This window comes from Cariama cristata, unplaced genomic scaffold (genome assembly GCF_000690535.1).
Source record: "Cariama cristata isolate BGI_N322 unplaced genomic scaffold, ASM69053v1 scaffold35671, whole genome shotgun sequence".
NCBI classification, from domain to species: Eukaryota; Metazoa; Chordata; class Aves; order Cariamiformes; family Cariamidae; genus Cariama; species Cariama cristata.
The window spans coordinates 2,969-25,626 of record NW_009598165.1 but is presented as its reverse complement, the minus strand read 5'-3'; the positions used below and the strand labels follow the sequence as shown (position 1 = coordinate 25,626).

The 22,658-nt window shown below is 39.8% G+C and overlaps 1 protein-coding gene across 1 annotated transcript in view; it reads right to left on the bottom strand.

Moving 5' to 3' along the window:
* The window catches only part of STAT4 (signal transducer and activator of transcription 4), a 40,033-nt gene that overhangs the window by 16,614 nt on the left and 761 nt on the right, over positions 1 to 22,658 (bottom strand). The window contains exons 2-8 of the mRNA XM_009709183.1: positions 21,575 to 21,719; positions 8,150 to 8,248; positions 7,269 to 7,361; positions 5,258 to 5,336; positions 3,554 to 3,639; positions 2,513 to 2,664; positions 310 to 468 (exon numbers count right to left, since the gene is read on the bottom strand). Coding sequence (XP_009707485.1) covers positions 310 to 468; positions 2,513 to 2,664; positions 3,554 to 3,639; positions 5,258 to 5,336; positions 7,269 to 7,361; positions 8,150 to 8,248; positions 21,575 to 21,719 — 813 coding nt within the window. The remainder of the gene's footprint in view (positions 1 to 309; positions 469 to 2,512; positions 2,665 to 3,553; positions 3,640 to 5,257; positions 5,337 to 7,268; positions 7,362 to 8,149; positions 8,249 to 21,574; positions 21,720 to 22,658) is intronic.

Genomic DNA, 22,658 nt, shown 5'->3' with positions numbered 1-22,658 from the left:
CGTAAAGCAAACACCCGCCCTCCCCCCCCCCCCCCCTTTTCTCAGAAGTATGTACATAACTCCTACTGAAATAAGTGGATTTTGTGTGTTTGCTTGGAGTCAGAACTTGATCACAAACCCTTAACAAGAAGCTGCCTGGCACCTTCAGCTTCTAGGAGTTCTGATGACAGCTTATATTGGAAACTCAGACTTTAAGATCTTTAGAGACTCAAACTTTTTTTTTTCCTTCTTAACCGTCTGGTCTCATTGTTGCCAATAAATTTGTGTCCGTTCAGGTAAAGTGATGTACACTGACAATGGCTTACGCACTTCCGGAAAAGATTATAGAGCAGAAAGTTGACTTTTTCCAGCAGCTGAGGTCTTTGCACTGGGATAGGGTCCCCATCATAAGTCAGTCTGGTCAACAGTTCGTCCAGTTTTTCTAGTTGCCTTCTAACTTGAAAGAGACTCTCTGCCAACAGCGTGAAACTATGGCAAGACAAAAGATTAGTTTGCAATCTTTCATGTAAACCGTTTCTTAGAACATAATGGCTACTGAAGTTCTTGCTTAGGGAAATCAGAATCAGTACTGATTGGTGCTTTCTAGCTTTATCCAAACTCGTGTCTGTTCGTCTTTTGTTTACAGAAGTATATAAATACATCAGGCAAATTACCTACTTTATTTTCAAAGATAACTATTTATGCAACAGGTCTCATCAACAGCAATGCACACTGTCTGTGATTATTTGGAAGAAATATGTACATGGTCCTGATGTTTTAAATGCAGGGCACTTGTGCCAATTTTAGTTCGTTCCTACAGCTCAGTAGTTTTGCAAAGTGTACTCTTTAAAAGGATAGTATTTCTATAAAATGAGCAAGTTACCAAGACTGAGGAAGTGTAAAAACAATAAGGAAAATCATATCCAAACACACTTATTAATAGTTTAATAGAGTATGTGTGTATAAAATCACATTTTAAGGCTCTGCAGAGGGATCTGGGCAGGCTGGATTGATGGGCTGAGGCCAGTTGTATGAAATTCAACAAGGCCAAGTGCCGGGTCTTGCACTTGGGTCACAACAACCCCATGCAACGCTACAGGTTTAGGGACTAGTGGCTAGAAAGCTGCCTGGCAGAGAAAGACCTGGGGGTGTTGGTCGACAGCTGGCTGAACATGAGCCAGCAGTGTGCCCAGGTGGCCAAGAAGGTCAACAGCATCCTGGCCCATATCAGAAACAGTGTGGCCAGCAGGACCAGGGCAGTGATTGTCCCCCTGTACTCGGCACTGGTGAGGCTGCACCTTGAGTGCTGTGTCCAGTTCTGGGCCCCTCACTACAAGAAAGACCTTGAGGCGCTGGAACACGTCCAGAGAAGGGCAACAAAGGTGGTGAAGGGCCTGGACCGCAAGTCTGATGGGGAGCAGCTGAGGGAGCTGAGGTTGTTTAGTCTGGAGAAGAGGAGGCTGAGGGGAGACCTGATCGCTCTCTACAATGACCTGAAAGGAGGGTGTAGCAAGGTGGAGGTTGGCCTCTTCTCCCAAGGAACTAGTGATAGGACAAGAGGAAATGGCCTCAAGTTGTGCCAGGGGAGGTTTAGATTGGGTATTAGGAAGAATTTCTTCACCGAAAGGGTTGTCAAGCACTGGAACAGGCTGCCCAGGGAAGTGGTGGAGTCACCATCCCTGGAGGTATTTAAAAGCTGTGTAGATGTGGTGCTTAGGGACATGGTTTCGTGGTGGACTTGGCCGTGCTACGTTTACAGTTGGACTCGATGATCTTAAAGGTCCTTTCCAACCTAAATGATTCTATGATCTTTAAAGCTCTTTTTAACATCTTCATTGGAAAAAAAAAATACTTCAGTGGGGAAAAAAACCAACACAAAAAAGGCAAAAAGTACTTTTTTTTTCCTTCAAAGCTAAAAAGGTTCTTGGTTGTTTTCCTTCCTTTTTTCTTCTTTCTTCTTACTTCATCTATTCCAACAGAGAATTTTGATGGGAGAGAAATGACTAGGACATTGACATTCTCTGGCTGCATTATCTTTTTAAATATAATGCTATTTTATTTTTATTTGCAATCACCTTTAAAATTGCCACCGCAGAGACTACTGCTATTCAATTCCTGCGTAGTTTGAAGTCTGGAGGAGGGATGTATGTAGTGAGTCAAAGCATAAAGTGTCTACCCAGCTCCTGCCTAGACAAAACTCCCACTGTCCTCAGTGACAAACTCAGTCAGCACAGTTCTTACTCAAGCAAAACTCCCAAGAGGGTATGTATCATGTATCTGGAACAACTGTCAAACCAAAAAAAGAGCGACTGCCATGGCTCAGGCACAGCAGTTCACTGTAATGTTATTAATTCTGCATGGCAAATGTTGTCTACCAAAACAAATTGCATTTTTAGTTATTTACTTGCTTAGCTGCTAATGAATTTGCTGCTGTTGCAAGGTAGCAAGGCAACTGATGGAAAGGAACGATCGTTTCATGTGCAGCAGACTTCCTGTGGTTTTCAGTGGAAACACAAGCTCAAGGCAAGTTTACCAGTTCTGGAGCTGATCAAGCCCACCATGGAGAGGACCCCCAATGCAGGCAATCTGCTGCCGTCTCTTCCAGTCTAGCAGCTCTTCAGTCAGCATGTTGCTCATGAGCATGTCGATTTCATGAATCACACGCCCTATTTTACTGAGTACTTCCTGTAAAATAGGAAAGGTGTCACAAACTGACCACAGGTATCATAAAATCCTGATTACATTTCTTTTCAATTATTTTGAAAGTCACTATATTTAGCCCCTACCACTTCAGTCTCTAACTCAGAGGTGACTGGAATTATCACGCATTATAGCTGAAATTAATCCTGAATCTCTGTGAATTCTTCCTCAGTAAAACTTTTTGGTTTTGAGGGGGAGGAAGTCGAGGGAGGGAGGATTACTGCATTCTTTGTGGGCATAACACCTCCAGGAGGTTGACACTTGCAAGCTCTGTCAAGGTTAAGAAGTTCTCCTTTTGTTTTGCATCATATCCAGTGCATTGGTTTTTTTGCTTGCTTGCTTTTAACCGTAAAAAGTACATGGACTCAAACAAATTGCCTAAGTGGACTGTTTTCTGTGCCAGCAAAGAAGTGGTCAGGGGAATATTTGTTGCATTTGCAAGTCTCAGTTGCTGAACAGAGCGAGATACCATTGGTGGGTTGTTGGAGTGTTGTGGGTTTTTTTGTTTGTTTTATTTTCTTTGCAATTATTAGATTACATTTACTTTGAATACTTTTTATTTACTTTAAAAACTACAGATTGCCAGCTAAGTTATCCATTTAGCACAGTACATAAGAAGTCCTGTGAAGCGATATCCTCGCCTCGCTTCTATGGTGTGCAGAACCATTAAACTGTTACTTAACTGCCAATTTCTTAATTGCTAGTCAAAATCACCCATACCCACCCAAACCTTTTGTCAAGTTTTAACTCCTGTGTTATTTGTCTGTTCTTCTGAGAGGAGAATTAAAAAAGGCACACATACGCATTTGAGTATTTGGTGTGGGAATAAGGGGAGAAAGCAAATGAACCACAAATGACAAAGCATGTCACTAACCTTTCTCTTGTAGTCTAAAGTATTGAGCATCGCTTGCAACGCCAACATTTCCTGTTTAATGAGGGCACTGTTTTTGTCGCTCTGCTCTGCAGGGGATGAAAAAAAAAATCAGTATAAATGTGCGTGTGGGTGCGTGTGCATGTTTATAAGGGGAGGAGGGGAAGAAACCACAACCAGACTGCAGCATGAACTAGTGAAAAAATAAACTGCAGACATCGGTAGATTATGTAATAGTGTATTTCATTTGAATGGACTAACTTCAGTACAAGTTCAAGATAAGGTTTTATGACTCCACTCTTTAGATGTGTATGCGGAACAGGAAACGGTGGAAAACATACGGATGATACCTGGAAATCTATAAATTTCTTATTCGTGTGCATACTCATGTGCATTATGTGCATCTGGCTTGGATCAATGATTGACCTGTACACTACTGAAATATGCTTGAGGTGTCAGCAGTTAGACTAAAGCTCTTTGGACTTGATGTGAATTACGCGTCTGGCTGAGAGAATGGAGGTTAGGTATTTGAAACAGATATAAAGTCTTCATCGCTACGGGGATTTCAGCAGCCAGGAGTACTGATCGCTGGGTATTTCCCCCTCCTTGTAACTTTTTTCCTTCTCTGGATCATGCATTAGTTTCAAGCTTCCCCTAGCTTGCCCCATGCTCTTTCATATGCAGCTCTTCCTCCGCCCTCACCTTCCCCCACCTTTTGCTCTTCTTGCATCTTTCATGCTACCTTCAAAAAAGAAATTGATGCCAACTGTGTCTCTGCTAAGCTCTGGATTGCCATCTTCCCATTATGTTAGGGGAGAGGTTTCAATGGAGGCAGACAAGTAACTGATGGTCAGCTCAGCCACAGCAATTGCTCACGCACATTGCAAGGTACTGCAACCTGGCTGTGCTGGTGTAGAGCATTTGTTGACATAGTGAAATTTTAAGCCCCGAAAGTCATTTATGTAAGCATGTTTTATTTTGCAAGTGGGGTAGGCTTCAATCATCTGCATGGTCAATGATTAAGATTGGCCTGATGACTAATGACTTATTAAACCATGGCAACTTGATCTCTTCTGAATGCCTGGCCCTATCCAGCCTTAAACATATAGGATTGTTTAAGAACTTGGACATTTCAAGCCCAGTATCTTTGCATGTTCAAAGGGAGATAATACGAAGATATCTGAGCAGACACAAGTGGACCTCAGTTTCTTTTCTGAAAGAGATCGTGCAAGGACTATTGCCATGTGCAGATCTCAACTATCATAGGCTGGTCAAACATGCATTCAGAGTGCTTACCAGCTCGTTATCACCACTGTGGTCAAAAAAAGAACAAAAAGCCAAGTCAGAGGCTAAAAAATCAGTTTTGCACAATTCTACTCTGGGAAAGAAGAGGCTTCCACATCCTGCCAAGGAAGGGCCATGTCAAAGGTAAGGAAATTGAAAAATAGGTTCTTTAAATTAAGAAATTTACTACTTTTCATGCAGCTTATCTATAGAAAATAACTCTTGCTCAACAAGATCTTCTTTACCCTCGTAATCCCAAGACAGTTGTTATGTTCCAAGACTATAACTTTATATAAATTAAAAATCCATCTTTATGTTTACATATATTATCTGAGTAACGCACAAAAAACCCCTGATACTGGGGTCTAGCTGTGGAATCAGCCTTTTCTTAAAGAATCTAAAAATTATTATAAAAACTCTTACCTAAGCTTTGTATTGTTTTATACCTGAAGTCAAATTCCTCTTGCAAGTCTTCCAAGTATTTGACATCTTGGTCAGTCATCTTTCCCAGGGAAAAGAAAGTAAAATTATTAGAGTGTTCACAGTGACATAAAAAGGAATTTGTTTTGTAATGGACAAATGCATAACGTAGTATTTTCCTTTCCTACCATTTGAAAATCCTTAAGCAGTTCTGGGAACTCTGGTTTACTATCTTGTAAACTTTAAAAAAGACGATTGAATTATAAATGCACATTTATGACTACAGATTTATTTTACTTGTTCAGAAAGCCAACTATTATCTTCTCTCTCACAGTCAAACAGTAGCTGATACAGCTTAACCACTTCTTGTTTACTCATTCAATGACACAGTGGAAAGTTTTTTTGATTACGTTTAGCCTAAGCTAAATTGAAATTATTATGCCAACAATGTAACTCTCTTCTTGGAACTTTAAAGCACGGCAAATGGATAATTTTGCATTGACTTCAATGCAAATTGGAATGGGGTGTGCAAAGCCAAGAAAGATGGAGCCAGAGACAGGAGCAGAGCCCAGGGACTTTATTTAGAGAATTACTTAAGAATTTGGGTAAAGAAATTAAATGTTTTTGCTGCTTTGGCTTTTTGGAAGGTTTTTTTTTCATATGTACTGCAAAAAGTTTAGAAGGTGTTTTCTAGTAACCAAACACTGATAATTCAAAAAAGACACATCAAAAGAAGGAAAACAAAACTGTAGAAAATAATCTGTTTTGCTTCGAAGGTCTGTTTCTGTGCTGTTTATAGGAAGCCTTGATTCTGCCAACAACTCATAAACAATCCTTTTCAGTTCCCTGAGATGTGCATGTTAAGCATCTGTGAAAATACAAAACCTCCTTTGCTAAATTATGACACACAGAATTAGCCATTATGGTTTCCTCTTTATTTTGGAGATAAACTTTCAAAGTATATGTGTAAGGTATGAAATTACATACACAAGGAGCTGGCTGATTTCTGTGTGCAACTTAATTATCTACTAAAAAAGACTTGTATCTAGAAATCGTTCTCATTTTCACTGGTCTCTCAGGGATGGCTGTGCTTCCCCACACAGGCAGAAGGAGGAACGTGGTAGGCTGCTGGGTTGCAGCTTTGTCTGCTTTTGCTCTGCAACTCTTATCTTATAACGTCATACATAGATAGTGATCTAGTATCACATTCTTCTAAAGCTAGCTTTATCCTTTTAAGGGTTTCACCTCTCTAACCCTTCTTGACACTGATGAATGCTACTAGGACCTCTTGAAGTGTTGCTCTTGAACAGCATATGGACAGGTATTTCAAATATACCTTCTACACTGAGACCGCTGCAAAGCTTAAAGTGGGGCTGGGACAGCAAAAAGGCCATAGGTAATCTGAATCCTTATCCTGCCTTGAACTGGACAGGCAGGTATTCTCTGACTAAGCTTTCAAGGTCTCTATGGGACATAGCTACAGGTTGGCTCAGCCCAGCTCTGCCCTGCAATGGTATGGGAAAGTCCTGGAGAATTGTTACCATCAGCTCCCAATGTTCTTCTCTCCTGACTTCTCCAAAACATGTAATTATGTCACGCAGCCTTCAGCTTTACAAAGGTCTTGGTACGTGAGTCAGCGGTCACGAAGGCTAGCTACTGCTGACCCAACTAAAAGAGGTGAAGTTGCACAAATACGTTTACTGAACCTCACATCTTTTTAGAGACAGTAAGTATGTTCTTACTGCACTCAGTGATCTGCCTGCAACTCGGCATAGGGATGAGTGTGATAGCTTTTAAATAGGTAGCTCTCACATTGAAGCCAGAGCAGCTGTAAAAACCTGAGAATCCAGGTATGTCCTGAGTAAGCTACTGTGGGCTGAGGTCCTCAGAATGATGGAAAATGGTTGACGCAGCTTGTTAGCAAAAGTATTTGTGCTACCCAGCTTAAAGATAGTTTGGGTATGTCTGTATGAAAATCATGGCTGTGTAAACAGCAAACAGGACAAAAAAATACCTGAGCGCTGTTCTTGATGGCTGACACTTTGTGTTCTACGTTTCTTTGTCGTTCTGAAACCACGGAGTTCTGCAGAGACTTTTCCAGCGGTCCCTGGAACACATGGAATAGATAACAGGTGAACGAGTAATAAAAATGAGTGACAGTAACTGTACTGCAAGTTCTAGCATAGAGAGGGAATTCAGAAGCTGGTCTTCAACCAGCTGGAGACTGGTGTAAACAGATAAATCTGTTTAGTTCCACAGATTTGAAAAACATGCTGCTTTAACTTTGAAATCCGAAAGGTGAAAGGGTGTGGGTATACCGCAAACATTAACCATCTAGTATATTAAAGAAACTGAAACAAAAATTATTAGATTTCTAAAAAAAGACCCATGTCACAATACTCAAATAAGAATATGTATTACATCCACAGGTGATTAAAAAGAACACATTTGACTTAAAAATTCTATCTGGCTTTTAACAATGTAACAATTTCCCAAAAATAGGTTTTATGTGTTAAAGTTTCTTTCTTCAAACAACATAAAAAATATCAACGCCTTTGCAACATATCAGATGGAATGTCTTTTGCATTGCATAATTAATCTGAATTAATGCATTGCAGAATTTAAAATATACACATCTGTTTTGCAAAGAATAATCTCTTTAAAGCCTTTCCCACAGATTAAAGTCTTTGAAGATTAGCTGTGACATGGAATTCACTTACAGCAATGTTTGCAGCTGTAGAGCCGCTAATGAAGTACAAACATGAGTTTAAATGGCAATGTTTGGCAACCCCTAGTGCACACAAATCACTCCAGTGGAATGAGAGGACAGGATTTGGTCCTAAAAGCATGTGAGCAGATTAACATGGAGCAGATTAATGAAATGTAATTCATTACCTGTACAGGCATGCTAGCTGCAGCCAATATTCTTCTTTCTTCTCTTAAACAGTTTGAGATGATCACTGCTATATGCATGGGATTACCATGATATTTGCCCTGCAAGCACGAGCAAATACAAATTTTAAAAACTCAGAATTCAGGGTGTCCCTCTGGCAATCGCAAACAATGTGCTTCAGTGTCTATGAGCTACAGGTTGCTGTGGGTGGTAAAGACTCCCCTACTGTTCTTGCCCTTTGTTAGTGCTGGTTCAGCCTTGCAGTGCAACATCAGTGACTGCCATTGTCATAAATTATTCTTAACACTGTTCTATGGAGATTATAAAGATACAACTCTGAGATGTACATAACTTGAAGATCAAATTGCTCCACTCCTAACACAGCTGTTTTGAAGGGGCTTTCCTGTCAGTCTGTCCTGTGCATGATTTTATCACGACTTCCATTTTCAATAGGATGTTGCTAAGAGCATGCAGCACTTCTGCCAACAAAAATTTGTAAGCATATCAATATGGTAATGATGCAAGCAAAAAATCTTCCTCAGCATAAGGCAGAAGACTTAAATTTTAATGTCTATGAACAATTTTTCAACTTCAACAGATAATGTGCCTAAGATGAAGGAAGAAGCAACTCTTGTCTCAAGCCAAAGAACCAAAAAATGTCTGTATTTTTACACTATCATAAATGAGGTGCAGAATTGCTGATGCATGACTGAGGACTGGGCACAATTTGAACTAATATTGATTTGTGTTGTATTTATCAAATTGGAATGATTGAGGACTCTCAAGCAGCTTCTTTCATCGTCATGTATTTGTTCAGTGTTTCTCAATATCCTTCATGCCTTTTATTCAGTATTCATGTATCGTTCATTCAGATGGCCTTTATTCAGTGCTCATACAGTTTTCGGCCATTCATTAGAATTAATCCAGTTCATTTCTTTTCCTGTATGGTTCCCAGTTCTGGACTTGTTCTATTTCCCCCCTTTCTGATTAGTTTTTATTCTCATCATATTTTGCTGGTACTCAAAACTTCATTTATTCTTGCTTTCTCTGAATGTGGCACAGTGAGTTTACACATACTTAAACTGAGGCTGTATTTGCCTTTGATATCTCATACCAATTGCATTAGAAACCAGGGTGTGAACACATCTCATAGTTGTGAACACACTGCTTCTATATGCCAACTACTACTATGACAGTGAACATATATTTCTAACACTTTTTACTAGACAGACAAAACTGAATCATTTCCTGGGTGCTTTTGCACAAAATCTAAGTAATTGGAAAGACTTTTTCATAGTATCTTTTGACTTAAATTACAAGGGAAATAAATATTGTATAAAAAAAATGATGATTTTAATCATGGAGACTTGGTTTGAGCTGCTTGGTATTACATACCGTGCTGTTGGTTATACTGTGGTTCCAGGTAGAGACTAAGGTGAAAGACATAGGACTCTTAAAACTAAATAACTGATGTACAAAATGTTCCCTTCTAGAGAAGCTTTGACTGCCATGGCATTGTTAGCAATGAAACAGCTTTCTAACGTTTCTAGGGTTTCTGAAGTCTTCCCAAGACAAAATACATGCCCCACAGTGCAACCAGTGCACACCCAAAGTAGTCCTAGTGCTGTGCCTCCTTTGATCTCTTTAAAAGCAGTTCAGGGTGGTGCTTTACTCCAGCAATCATCTGTGTCAATTACCATGCAGAACAGGAGCTATGGACTAGACTGTGATTTCAGGAGTTTCTCTGGAAAAAAAAAGTGGTGAGTAATACTACCCCAGGACACACACTGTCTCAGATGAAACACTAAGCACTCCCTCCCTGCCTGCTCCTTGCTGGGCAGTGTCGGGGGGTTTAACATTAAGGATACACTGCTGGTTTCCATGTCAAACAAAAATGCCAAAGATCTGCCATTACTTGTTTCTTCCTGCCAGCTTCTTGGCTATAAGGGTAGTAACTTCAGCACAACTGAACTTCAGGTCCAGGAATATATCTGTAGTCCCCTTTATTGAGTGTATTCCCAAGCTGTCTCTGCATAGAATAAAAGAATAAACTTTGGGAAGGGAATACAGGAACATGGGAAATGGCTCTCATCTTCCTGTAAATGATTGCGTGGAGCTTCATGAGGAAGTAAGGTAAAAGTAGGGTCCAACAGCAACAGCCAGAGCAAATTAATTGCTGCAAAGAATGGTTGTGCTCCTGGCTGTGAGGTGCCAGCTCTTGTCTCCTGCCAGTCCAGTGCCTGTCTGACTCCTTAGCAAGCCAATCCAGATTGCTAACTGAGGTGGAAACCACTTGTGCTTTTTTGCTGGATGGGTTTTCTGCTCTTCAGTGGACTGAAACTACTCAGTAAAGGGTGAGTTTATTGTTAAGGACTAGTGCATGTGAAGGCAGGAGAGGTTGGCTGGGTGAGGGGAGAACAGGCCTGCCTTGTTTCAGCTGCGGTCAGTTGTATAGCTAAGCCAGTCTCATCTACCTGCACCTTGATTAGAGGGGAAAAAAAGTCCTGTGTTAATAAGGCTTGGGATGAATGCTGTGGTGAGAAATCTGTGACTGGTGTAAATCCATGGATATGCATGTTAATTCCTCAGTTAATATCTGTTAATTTCTTCTTGTTGCTGTTATTTTTAACTGGTAAAACAAGGTCCCATCTTCCACGTAGGTGGCTAGTATATGAGGACCATACCACATGTTGGTATCTGCAGGCTATCTGAAGCTACAAAGCTTGAGGAGTGTTTAGTCCTGGCTTACCACTGCCCAACAGAACTTGAGCACTCTAAGGGTTGATGGTTGCCTTTTGTCTTTGCCCTGTGACAAAAAGGAGTCAAACAAAAGCTATTTTAAAAAGTCAAGAAGAAATACAAATCCTTTCTTGGAGCTGGAAAATGCATTTATGTAGAAGAGGCACTTAAAAAAAAAAATCTTCTGACAGTGGGATGTTTTAAAATCCCCCACAAAAAATGCCAGGTATTAGGGACTTTCCTAGCATTTCTAGATACTATTCATATGCAAAACTTTAAAAAAACTCTTTCTCTCTCTCTTTTTCTTTGTTTCATTAACAGAAAACCATCTGAATCAAGAGATGAAGTGGAAATTCACTCCCCCCCCCCTTCTTTTCTAACTCATGAAGCTCTAGTAATAAGCTGTGCCCATAGTGATTCCCATACTTGTGCCTGTCTGGTGCTTGTTCAACTTGATTCAGTTTGAGCAGACACCAAGCAGGTCTACAGAGAACTGCCACCTGCCCTCCTGGAGCAGCAGCCCCTCAGACAAAAGTTGGAATAGGGCTGGATCTGCAGTATGAACGCTTGCGATCAAAGGCTAGGGTCGGGCCTTGCCTTTCTGACAGACAGATGCTCTGAATGCCGGACAGCTGGCACAGAGCTGAGTGGTGTACCACAGCCTGAGCAGGCATCCCCTTCTGTCCGTCTTGAGCTCTCTCTCTTACAACAGCTATATTTGTACAATATATGCTGTATCAATAGCCTCTTTTGCCATAACCTAGCAGGTGGATTGCAACTCAATAATAAATTGATAATCAAGTTGTAACATTAAATATCTCAATAATTGTGACTTATTAAATAACGATAATTGCTAAAAGTCACAATAACCAATGTATTTGACTCCATCAAAATAATGACACTGAGTTTTTTCACCCCATGTTTTGTGCTTCTCAGAGGTAATGACACTCCAGAACGTGCCACTCGGTGTTCCCTTATTCATCTACTGCCAGCTCCTGCTGTTCTGCACTTCCATTTTGTCTTTGTTTGAGAGCAGAATTTGCTCAAGATGACCTTGGCTTCTGAATGATTAATTGAAAATTATTTCCTATCATTGCAAGAGTAGTATAATTTGGAAAATAAAGGAAATTTAACCAAAACAAGGCTTGAGACGGGGGAATCCTAACATAGTGTGACATGAGCGCTGGCAGCCAGGAAAGGAGGAAGGGTGTGGATTCTGTGGTTATGCAAAAATGTATTATGAAGTTTAGATATTTATGGAGAAAACTTATAATTGTCTTTTGATAGATACTAACAAAGAGAAATTGAGGATTCACTTTTCATCTGAAGTTTCAAATGGAAACATTAAGCTTATCTGCTAATATTACTGTAATTCTGTTGTTCTTAGAAATTTTCTTTCTTCTCTCTTCTGGTTTGATGAGGTCTTCCATATCATGATTTGCAACAAATAATCTTATTTGTACTGGCTTCTTCTCAATAACTACCTGCATGATGTTAAATTTAAGCAAATGGGGGAAATCAAGCTTTCATTCTGAACAGGTGAAAATTTCCTCTGAATGCTGATGATCTTTCCTTGGGAGGAAACCTTCTGACCGCTGTCCAGCATGTACTCTTTCTACTCCAGAGACATCTGTTGTGATAGTGTCTTACTAGATCATGAAGAAAAACAAAGAGGCATTTCTGCAAAAATAACTAATACATCATAGTGTGCAGAGTTTAGACCCTTTAGCCAAATTTTAAACCAGCTTTGAACTATTTGGGATATGTTAAGATGCATGAAACAGTTGCATGGGCAAATGCAAGTTTTGATTCTGTAAGTTGCAAGATCATGGAGAAACTTTAAAATACATATTATGACACTTTAAAATACATGTGCTTTTAAAAAGAACACCAAACAACTGTTGTTTTAGTATCTGAAATTTACTGCTTTTCCTGAGATGAATGAAGAAACTTAGACCAGAGAATCATTCTCTTACTCTTCTTCCCATTTTTTTAATTTTCCAAAATTTAGCTTATTTTCCTGTGGGCAGCTCCATCACCAAGTGGATCGCTCCCAAACACAGTAATAGTGGGCAGCTTTCTTTTCATGTGTCAGAGGTCTCTATATACTGTGCACATCTATAAATGAATACTATATATGTACTGCTTGAGTATCCTGATGCTGTTTTCAGTGATTAAAGTAGAGGATTAGGTATTAGTGACTGTGGTCTCCACTTGTAATATAGAAGGATGTGCTGTGCAACCTTTAGGAAGTCAGTCAGGGGTTCACCTGGTTATCTCCTGGTTTTCAAGGTGACCTAAAAAGGACTTGAGTAGGTTTTAGTGCTTGCTAATTCTGAAAAAGCACTTCAAAATTTGGTTGGTTTTTTCCCTGCTTTTCTCTTTTTTTTTCTTTCTTTTTTAACTCTCAAAAACATCAGCTGTATTTTTTCTTCTTTCTGCTAGAAAGACCCTGCTTGAGCCTTTTACTTGTATACAATAACAGCTTTACTTGAAGGCATGGAATGGGTAACTAGTATGACTGTTGATGTATTTGTTGAAGTTGAATGAATAATTAAAGCAGCTGATGGAAGGGAGGTGGGACATGGAGAAATAGGAAACAAGATTACAAAGTCAAGCAAAAGTACATTTCCTTCCCTGTTGCTTACTTGTGATATGCTTATTTTACTAAGTCTGATACTCAGCATCTTTCTAGATAAGCAGATATCTCATCTTTCATGTAATTAAAAAACAGGGAGAAAAAAGCTGTCTATCATTTCATTTTTGAAAGAAAAAAAACTTTGGTATGGTTGTGTATCTAAAAGAAATGTGTGGGTGGGAAAGCATAACCATACACACTTATTTCCCATTTTCGCCTTCAAATACAACAAACATTTTGCCTTGATTTGTTTTCTACCTTTGTTTATGCATTCAGGCAGAAAGTCTAATGAAGATAGTAATAGAATACAGAGAGTCAGTCTTTGTGTTACCCTGATATAAGTAAGGTGCTTGGAGGTTTTCTGAAAGCCTATATTTAAAGAGGTGGTGTTCTTACTAAACAATCTTTTTCTACTAGAAAGGTGGCTCTGTTTTATCTGGGTCTTCAAGAGGAAGTACCTGTGACACTATTTAGACTGCTCCTGTTAGACTTTTATTTTTAGATTTCCCCTTCCCCCTCTCAAAATACATGAGAGAACTTAAAGGCAACCTCATTGTTTTAGACAACTCCTATGATGTGTGGGAAATCCTAATACATAGGTCTGTGGTGTTGTAGTTCTGCTTTTCTCGTATCATATAATGCATAATTGCCAAAAGACCGTACATTTTTTTAGGGCATGTGCAACCAAGTTGCAGTAGGCAAAGCTGTAAAAGCACAGTGAACGGGCTGTGAAGACAGAGGTGTTGTTTTCCATCCCCAGTTTGCCCCCAGAATTCCACTGCTGAGTCTCTCCAAGCAGACACTAAAACCAGTCAAGGAACAGTCTACAGAAACAGCAGATTTCTAAGCAGGTAGGGTGAGATACAGCTACAGCAAATACGTCTGTACATCTCATCATCAGACAGTAGAGCTGTGCTGCCAGGGGGGATGAATAATGTAGTGATGCTTCTTATTTAAATGAGATTTATTTCAGAATAAATAAAAGTACAGTGTTCTCTATGAAAAAGGGTAAAACAGTGAAGGAGAGAGAGGACTGATTCCTGCCCCCCCTGCCCTGCCTCCCATCTTCTGGACACAAAGACCTGAGTACTATTAACTAATCTCTCAGGCAGATGTTTGACTGCAGCTGGGCCCTTAATACTCCAGAATGAACAAAGCCCACAAGAGGTGGTTTAGTTTGTTTGCTTGTATTTTTAGTTCTGTTTGTAAGTTAACTCTTACTCGTTCTACAAAAACAAACTGAAATGTTTATAAACTTAGAGTTGTGTTTTTTAAATAATAACTAGGAACTCAAAATATTTTACTTCTAATAACTAGCCTTTTTTCAGTCTTGTATCAATCATTTTTAAAGATCTTTATTAGCTGATGTGCAGTTGCCAGCCTGCAATCGGTAACAGCAGACAGCTAGCTGCTTTAGCATACAGTCTTCTGTGTGAGGTTTCTCATTTGTATACCAAAATTTTTTGTAAACAGCTTTAATGGTTGAACTGGAAAACTCACTGGGGGCAAGATGCTAATATGAAAAATCAGTCTGAATTGTATTAGACAGCAGGACACACTGGTTCAAAACACATTTCCTACTATAATTTGTTGCTTTGTTGATCTGGCAGGTTACATGAGTGCTAAATACATATAAATAACATTTTGAAAGGGATCTTTTGTGGTGTATTAGAAACTTTCTCTATTTTGTTCCATTCTCATCCTGTTGTAAGCTTTAACAGGAAACTGCAACGTAAACATCAATGGCTATGTTTCCATTCTTCGCAACTGTTTCTCAGCACGGTGCTTATTAGAATTGTTTGTTAAGTACCAACTGGAATGTTCTAGTTCAGATCTAATGCTATTTTGTCCATTTTCTTTGATGTACTGAAATAAATAATCTTAGGATCCCTCATGCATGTACCCTTCTGGTACAGTGACTTGGGTAAACAGTCATCTGAACTAAAAAACTTTTATATGTTCATTTTTGTTCTATCTGGAAAAGCACAAAGTTGTTCAGTTCTCATTACAGATGGAAACAAGCTGGGCAGTATAACTGAGAACCTGAAACAGAATCAGGAATGCACTACTGTGTTACTGTTTTAAGTAGCATGGTGTAAAGTAAGACGCTATTTGTTTGTACTACTTAGAAACAGGGTGAATTTTATATGGAAAGAAGTGCCATAATGTTAATATATGTTGAGTAAGGTGACAGAAGATACTTTTGGATGCTATTCCAGATCTTTCCATAAAAAAGTAGGGCTGTGTAGGAGAAATATAACTAAAGTATTATTTCCCAATTCCATAGTATAACTATAGTGCTTCCCAAAGCTCGTTTTGATGTAACTGCTGTGAATCAGCAAACCTGGTGCTTCTGCCTGATCCCTCCCTTTGTAAGCACTCCCCAAGGTGTTACTGGTGTGCACCCAGACCTGCTCAGTCAGGCAGAATCCCCGTTTCCCTCCCTCCTCTCATCTGAGGCTCTAGCAGGGCTGGTGGGTGGGTAAAGTTCACCAGTACCTGGGAATCTGCTGTGAGTATTAAGTGAATATCGTGAACATACATTATTTACAGCAAATTGTTCCCCAGAGCACACAGTATGCTCATTAACTCAGGCTTCAATGGTAAATGAGCAGAGCAGCCCTTCTTATTCCTGAAATCTGTTACTTCACTTTTATAAAGGAAGAATTATGTAATCAGATTTTCCCCTGAATACCGTAAACAGTGATGTGACACAGATGCATGTTGCCATTAATGAGAAGGGATTGCTTTCAAAAGTTATCTTGAGACTAGAGCATAAATGAGAGCTTCAATTATGAGTAGGACGATTCTGGGAATTTCTGCCTTTTCCTGATGTAGTTGTTGTGCACCCATCGCAGTGCCCAGCACAGCCAGTGGCTCTTCAGTTCCTGGGAGCTCACCTCAGCCCACGCAGGGGCCAGGCTGCATCCCACAGAGCTACATCTTGTCTAGCAGGTACCTGCTGAGTGCTCCAAATTTCCAGCTTGCAGTCGGGGGGAAAGAACATCCCTGAGATGAACATCACTGGATTAGTCAGAGACCTGCAGGCAATTGCCCACCAGCACCATCCCTAAATGGAGCAGTGGGACACTGAGGCATGGTGGCTACTCCGAGCCTTCCCAGCCTGGGCTCCCCTGGTGCACTGCAGCCCGACTGCTCTCCCCTAACCCAAGATTTTCGCACGTGAGTCAGGAACGTGGACAGTGCCTGTCTTACGTGAATGTCTCTATATTTCGCCAGTTGTCTTGTTGTCTCTGAATCTACTCGTGTATTGCACAGGAGCTTACATCAGGGACAGGTATGCTGTCATTTAAAAACACTCCTTCTGAAAACTGAGATGTAATTGTTCGTGGACTAAGGTTGTGTAGACCGTTCCATCTACAGTTCAGTTCCTAGAAGTGCTAAGCAGCTATTCTGAGCTTAACATCTGCCCTGTATGTTTTGTTGTCATGGCAACAGCACAAACCATCTCTTTGTGACTAATCTGCTTTGCTTTTTTCCATCTAGATTTTAAGCAGGAGAAAGAACAATAGATATAGTTTCCCCACCTCTTTCCCCAGCTGCCTCCAAACATTTTTTCCTCTCCTCTTTCCTTTCCAGAACTGCTACCGGGGGGCGAGCAGGAGTTCTGTAGGAAGATGGACAGAGAATTTAACCTTAGCAAGTGACTGTGCTGTACTGTCTCCCACCAAACAGCACAGCAACAAAAGGCTGCTCTGCTATAAAAATGAATCCAACTTACAGACTAGAGAAGTAATAATAATGTAAGAAGTAAATATGAAGGATTTTAACCTAAAATGCTGACCCTGATTTTCATATAATATGTGCATTTATACCAGATTAATGTCAAGAAGTGATGTTTCAATGACAGCACGAAATAGATAAAGAAGCAAATTACTGAGAGCTAGCAGTAACCTCAGCTGCCTAGCTAAGTTTCTCAGCACTATTTTCAAGTGCTTATAACATTGTCAAATTGCATGTTTCCTGGTCAATGTTTCTTTTTGCCTCAAGATAATTTTGGAAATGTCAACAGCCTGAGCAGAAATGCCATATTCCATAGTTATTTCTCTAATGGTGAGAGAATAGGGATGGTCCCTGTGGCCTAAAGGCAAGGGTGCTAGGCTGACCCCATCTTCCTGCTAAGACTTTTACGCTTTTCCCTTCACAATGCCTAAGATTGTCCAAAGCCTTGTATTGCAAGTGTGAGGCAGGCAAGTTCTCACTTCTTCCACTACTTCCATCGTTATTTTCATGGAGCAACTAAGATGTTTTTACGTAAAGATGTTTCAGGTGAAGCTCAAAATAGAACATTTCCCCCATTTTATAACAAAAATGAATCCCAGGGAGATCTTTCAGATGGGGCGTGCTTGGCTGTGGTGCTGGTAATTTGTAGGCATAATTCTTTCTAGATTCAGTAACAGCACCAGGAATCTTGATCCTAACGAGTCTCTTGCTATCTAGCAAACAGCTGCACAAGGCATTTGTAAAGTGGGCATTGCTTCCTCTTCTAAGGCTGCTCTTCATTAATGATCTAGTTGTATTTCTAATTAAACATTAGTCCCTCATTTTGCCTTTTGTCAAGAACTAGATTGCTTTTGAATGGCTTTTCTGTGTTCTCTAATTTTAATTATTTTATTATTGCTATTTTCATAGCATTTGGGAACCTATACCATAGCTCAACATACTACTCTGCATACTTAGCGATAAATGCTGTTTCCAGCATTATGTACTTTGACAAGTATTACTTAATATTGTAACACAATTTGGCTCAGAATAATGAACAAACAATGCACTCGGATCATGTGTTGGGGTTGAACAGCTTTGTGTGTGTGTGTGCACGCTGTACATGTGTCTACATCTGTGTGTGGTATAGAGGGGAAGGAAGAGGAGTGAACTGTGAAATTTCAAAGAAGTGCTCGCGCTATAGAGCAAAGCAGAGATAAAGGTGGGCTCATGGTAACTAACCTTCAGAGAAAATCAAACCAACGCTGTTCACAGAGTCACCAGAAATGAAAAGAAGTTTACAAATGCAGCTTCCTCTCCTGTTTAGGAACACAGTCTTTCCTCCATCAGTCAGTGAAAAATCTCGCTAGTTTTACAGCATATGCTTCCAGTCTCCTGTTCCCTAGGTGGTATGTTGGGATGAAAGGGACTATGGCACTGTACTGTGTCATCAGTCACCTTTTTCTGGTGTTGTCTCATGAAACTCTCACAAACTAGCTCAAATTGCAAGAGTTGGGTATCTGCGAGTGCATCCAGCTGTGGATAGGGAGCCAAATGCCCAGTTCCAAACTTCTCATGTATTCAGCAATAAAATGCAATCAGTGGTGCTTTAAAAAAGTTAGACCCATAATTACATAATTTGCATACTCAAATTTAAGGACATTACAGCAGATACTGTCCACACTATGTGTCACGTACAGTTCATAGTTCATTAATAATACTTGACAATTAATAACAAGGATAGAATGTCAGGTGATTACTACTACTATAGCATTTTTTTCCTGATGTACTTACCTAACCAATAAAGAAATAATTTTAACAGCTGAAGCTCAGGAGACTGCCTGTGCAGCTCTATAGAACATGCAGCCCATACTTTGTCTGAAAATGCATTTATCATTTATGTTCTAAAAATTAGAAGTTGCAACATAATATTTTATACAAAATTCCAAAATACTTGTGTCACAGATTTCTTAAGACATAGTTTAAGTCATTTGCCTTATCCAAAATAATAATAATAATAACCCCATTGCAAAAGTCTGGTCCTACTCCAGCCTATAGAAGTTATTTTGGAGATCAGAATAGACTGCGGGTGATAGCGCTAAAGGTCATAAGAAATCAGGAGAAGCTCTAGTAGTGAAAGTGCTGTTCAGTATCTGGTGGTTCGCATGTGTATTTTGAAACTGAACAAGTGGCTTTTCATCTAAATACAGGTTATCTGCTGTCGATGTAATAGAGAAAGGCGAACGTTACTAGTGATGGAGAAAGCTGTTGTATTTTTTTGCTCAGCTGGAAAAATGTTACTGCAAAGCTCTAGACTGAGGTCCTTTTTAATAAGCAGATAATTCCAGCATCACACATGTCCTCCCAAGAAGTTCACAAACCCATAGACCTTTGCAACCCAAGGGAGCAGAAAGACTTTGCTGCTTGAGAAAGCTTGCTAAGTCAGGGCCTTACAGTGCTACAGGGTGACAGAGAAAACAAGTTGGTGCACATCACAACTTCTGTGGCACTTCTTTTCAGAGCCAGTAATCAAGTGAAGTGATGGGTTAGGCTACTCCACATGGACCTTTACTGCAGCTTTATCTAGAGAAGGAAAAAAACATCTCTGGTGCTGGCCCTGCTGCTGCTGCTGTAACTGGTATGTGGTGTCTGTAACCTAGCTGTACAGTTGTAACAGGGATGCCTGAGCATTTTAGCTTGTTCTGGAATTGCGACTTGGATCCTTGCCACCTCAGAAACCACTTAATCAGAAATCACTTAAAACTCCCCTGCTCTGGCTTTTCTGGAATAAGCCTCCTTTGCTTCGTGCTCTTTGGGAAGCACATCATAATATAATTTCCAAACACGCCAGGACTTAAAGGAAATGGTTTTCATTCTGGCCATTTTCATGCTGGCTATTTTGTACACACGCATGTGTGTGCCCAAGGCCTGATTACTTGTCTTGGTATGCCAAATTTCATAGAGCGTGCAGAGCTGCCAGCTGAAGTTTTGGTAAAAATTTTAGAATAAAATAAATGGTGCAAAGGGAAGAAGGAACAGTGAGACACTTTAATTTTGTAGAGCCTGGATGTAAATATATAGCAGTCCTTCCACATGTGTGCATTGTGATGGTATAATCATAAACACACAATCTTTTAAGCCAGGAATACACCAATGCAACTGTTCGTTTCGGTGTCCTGGATTTCTCTTTCCATGTGTATGCTACTGTGGGAGAATATCTTTACTAAGGTGACACAGCTCTGTCTCGGCCCTACTGTGGTAAAGTGTGCCAAGAGCATGACAGAAATAACAGGATTAACCCTTTCTGCAGTTAACTCCAAAAGCAGTTAAATAAATTTGGTGTTTGAGCAGTACTGAAATTATGGCTAATGCTGGTACGCAAACAAGAAAAGAAACAAAAAGCAACTTTAGTTTTAAGTTACATGAGACTGCTTGCATAACATCAGAAAAAAAATGGTAGTGATGGAAATATTGTCACATTTTTAAGAGGCCACCATTAGAGATAAAGAAGAGAGAGAGACACATAGCCACAAAGAGAACAAAATAATTGGCAAGGTCATGCTAAGATTTTCCAGACCAGTATATATATCTCTCAAATAAAGAAAATGTTTTGCAAGCAATGTAATTGTCATTTAAGTACTTATGGAAAACACCATCAAAGAAGATAAAAACCCCCAAACTTTCATTAAACTCAGATGCATATCTGTTTTATGCAGAAGACAGATAGATGTCAGGAAGTAGGTGACTAATGAAGTGGAACTCTGAGAATCCTGGCCTTAGATAAACAATTATTAGAGAAACATTCCACCAATCAAAATAAATATCATTTTGCAGAAGCCTAACGGAAAATCCTTTAAGCTATTCATAACAAATAATTTCAGCTAAGCGTAAAATAGCAAACATGCTAATGATTTACAGGGGTTCATTTTTCAGGGTGCTGCTTTAAGCCCCAAATATACTTTTTAATTCCATAGTGAAATATCTGTATGTGTCTGAAAGGTGGTAATTACATTTGTAATAAACATGAACATCTACAAGCACTATACGGTGTTATTTTTAGATACACATAGAGCTAAGAAGACACAGCACTTGTGTCTGAGCAGCGTGCATTAAAATGTGAATTATTGTTCCACAAAGTAACAGACAGTGGAATCATTAGTTTGAATTATCTTGTTGAAGGCTTGGTCTTCCTATAGCTGCTTGGAGTCTATAGCAATCAGGAGAGCTCTGAGCTGTGCACAGGAATAAACTGCATTCGACAGAGGTTGGGCACTACCTTTAGAAACCAGTAAAAGCATGCAATTTGTCATCTGAAGTAACGACCCACCTGCAGCAGCTTCCTGATTCTTTTCAGGTTGTGTATCAAGAGGAGATTCTTCTCCTGTGAAACCCGGTCCAGCTGTTCATCTACTTGTATTAGCAAGTTCTGTAAAAGGATCGTTGCCATTGCTTCATTGTTGGATGCAGCTTCCCTAAAGAATCAATGAATGAGAACCATGCGTGTTTAAAATGTCGTGTCAATCTATCTGTATAGAAAATTATAATCCATTCAGAAATCTAGGCAGCAAAACAAAGGTTTTAAATATATGATGACTTGCATATAGTTAGAGGCTTGTGAATAATTGACTTTATGATGATTTTATTTATACTCATGCAGATATGCAGCTATATAGACAGGGTGAGGATGATCTTAGCACAGGCTATGGAATCAGCCAGAGGGAAGACAACCAGGGTTTTCTAGTCTCTGGTCCAGTGAATATTTAAATATTTTTAGTCTACTTTTCAGAGGAAATAGGGCTTATGCATAGCGTCCCTCTTACTCTGTTGGTCACACAGATATAATTTCTGAATTTGCTGCCCAGTTTTGGACAAAGTGACACTGGGCTTAAAGTCCAAAAGATAGTATGTTCTTACAAATTTCACGGAAAACTGGCAGGTTGGTAGAGGAGAGGAATCCAAATTAGTGCCTTCACTGAGGAAAATGGCAGTAATAACTTGCTCCAGGAGGCAACAGCCAGATGGCCAGTCAGCAGATATATATCTTCACACCAGGCACCAGATGAGCCTTCACCCAGCCAAACTATTTGGGGATACGGGAAGACTCTGAAGCTACTGGTGAAGGGTACGTAGGGGACAAAGGACACAAACACACACAAAACCAGGCTTTACTGGTTCTGCTGTTTATGGAACAGCTTGGTACGTGAAGGGCAGTAACGTTAGCAAGCAAAATAGAGCAAGATAGACTTTGGACTGCATAGCATCCTTGTCCTTGGGATGTTCTCTCTGTTTGCCCCCGAAATGGCAGATGCCTGTTTGAGATATGCCTGCTAAATCTGGTGAAAAGGAGATTTTAATGTTTCCCATGTTCCTACAGCCCCATAAACACTGAGCTATAAACTATAAGGAAAGAT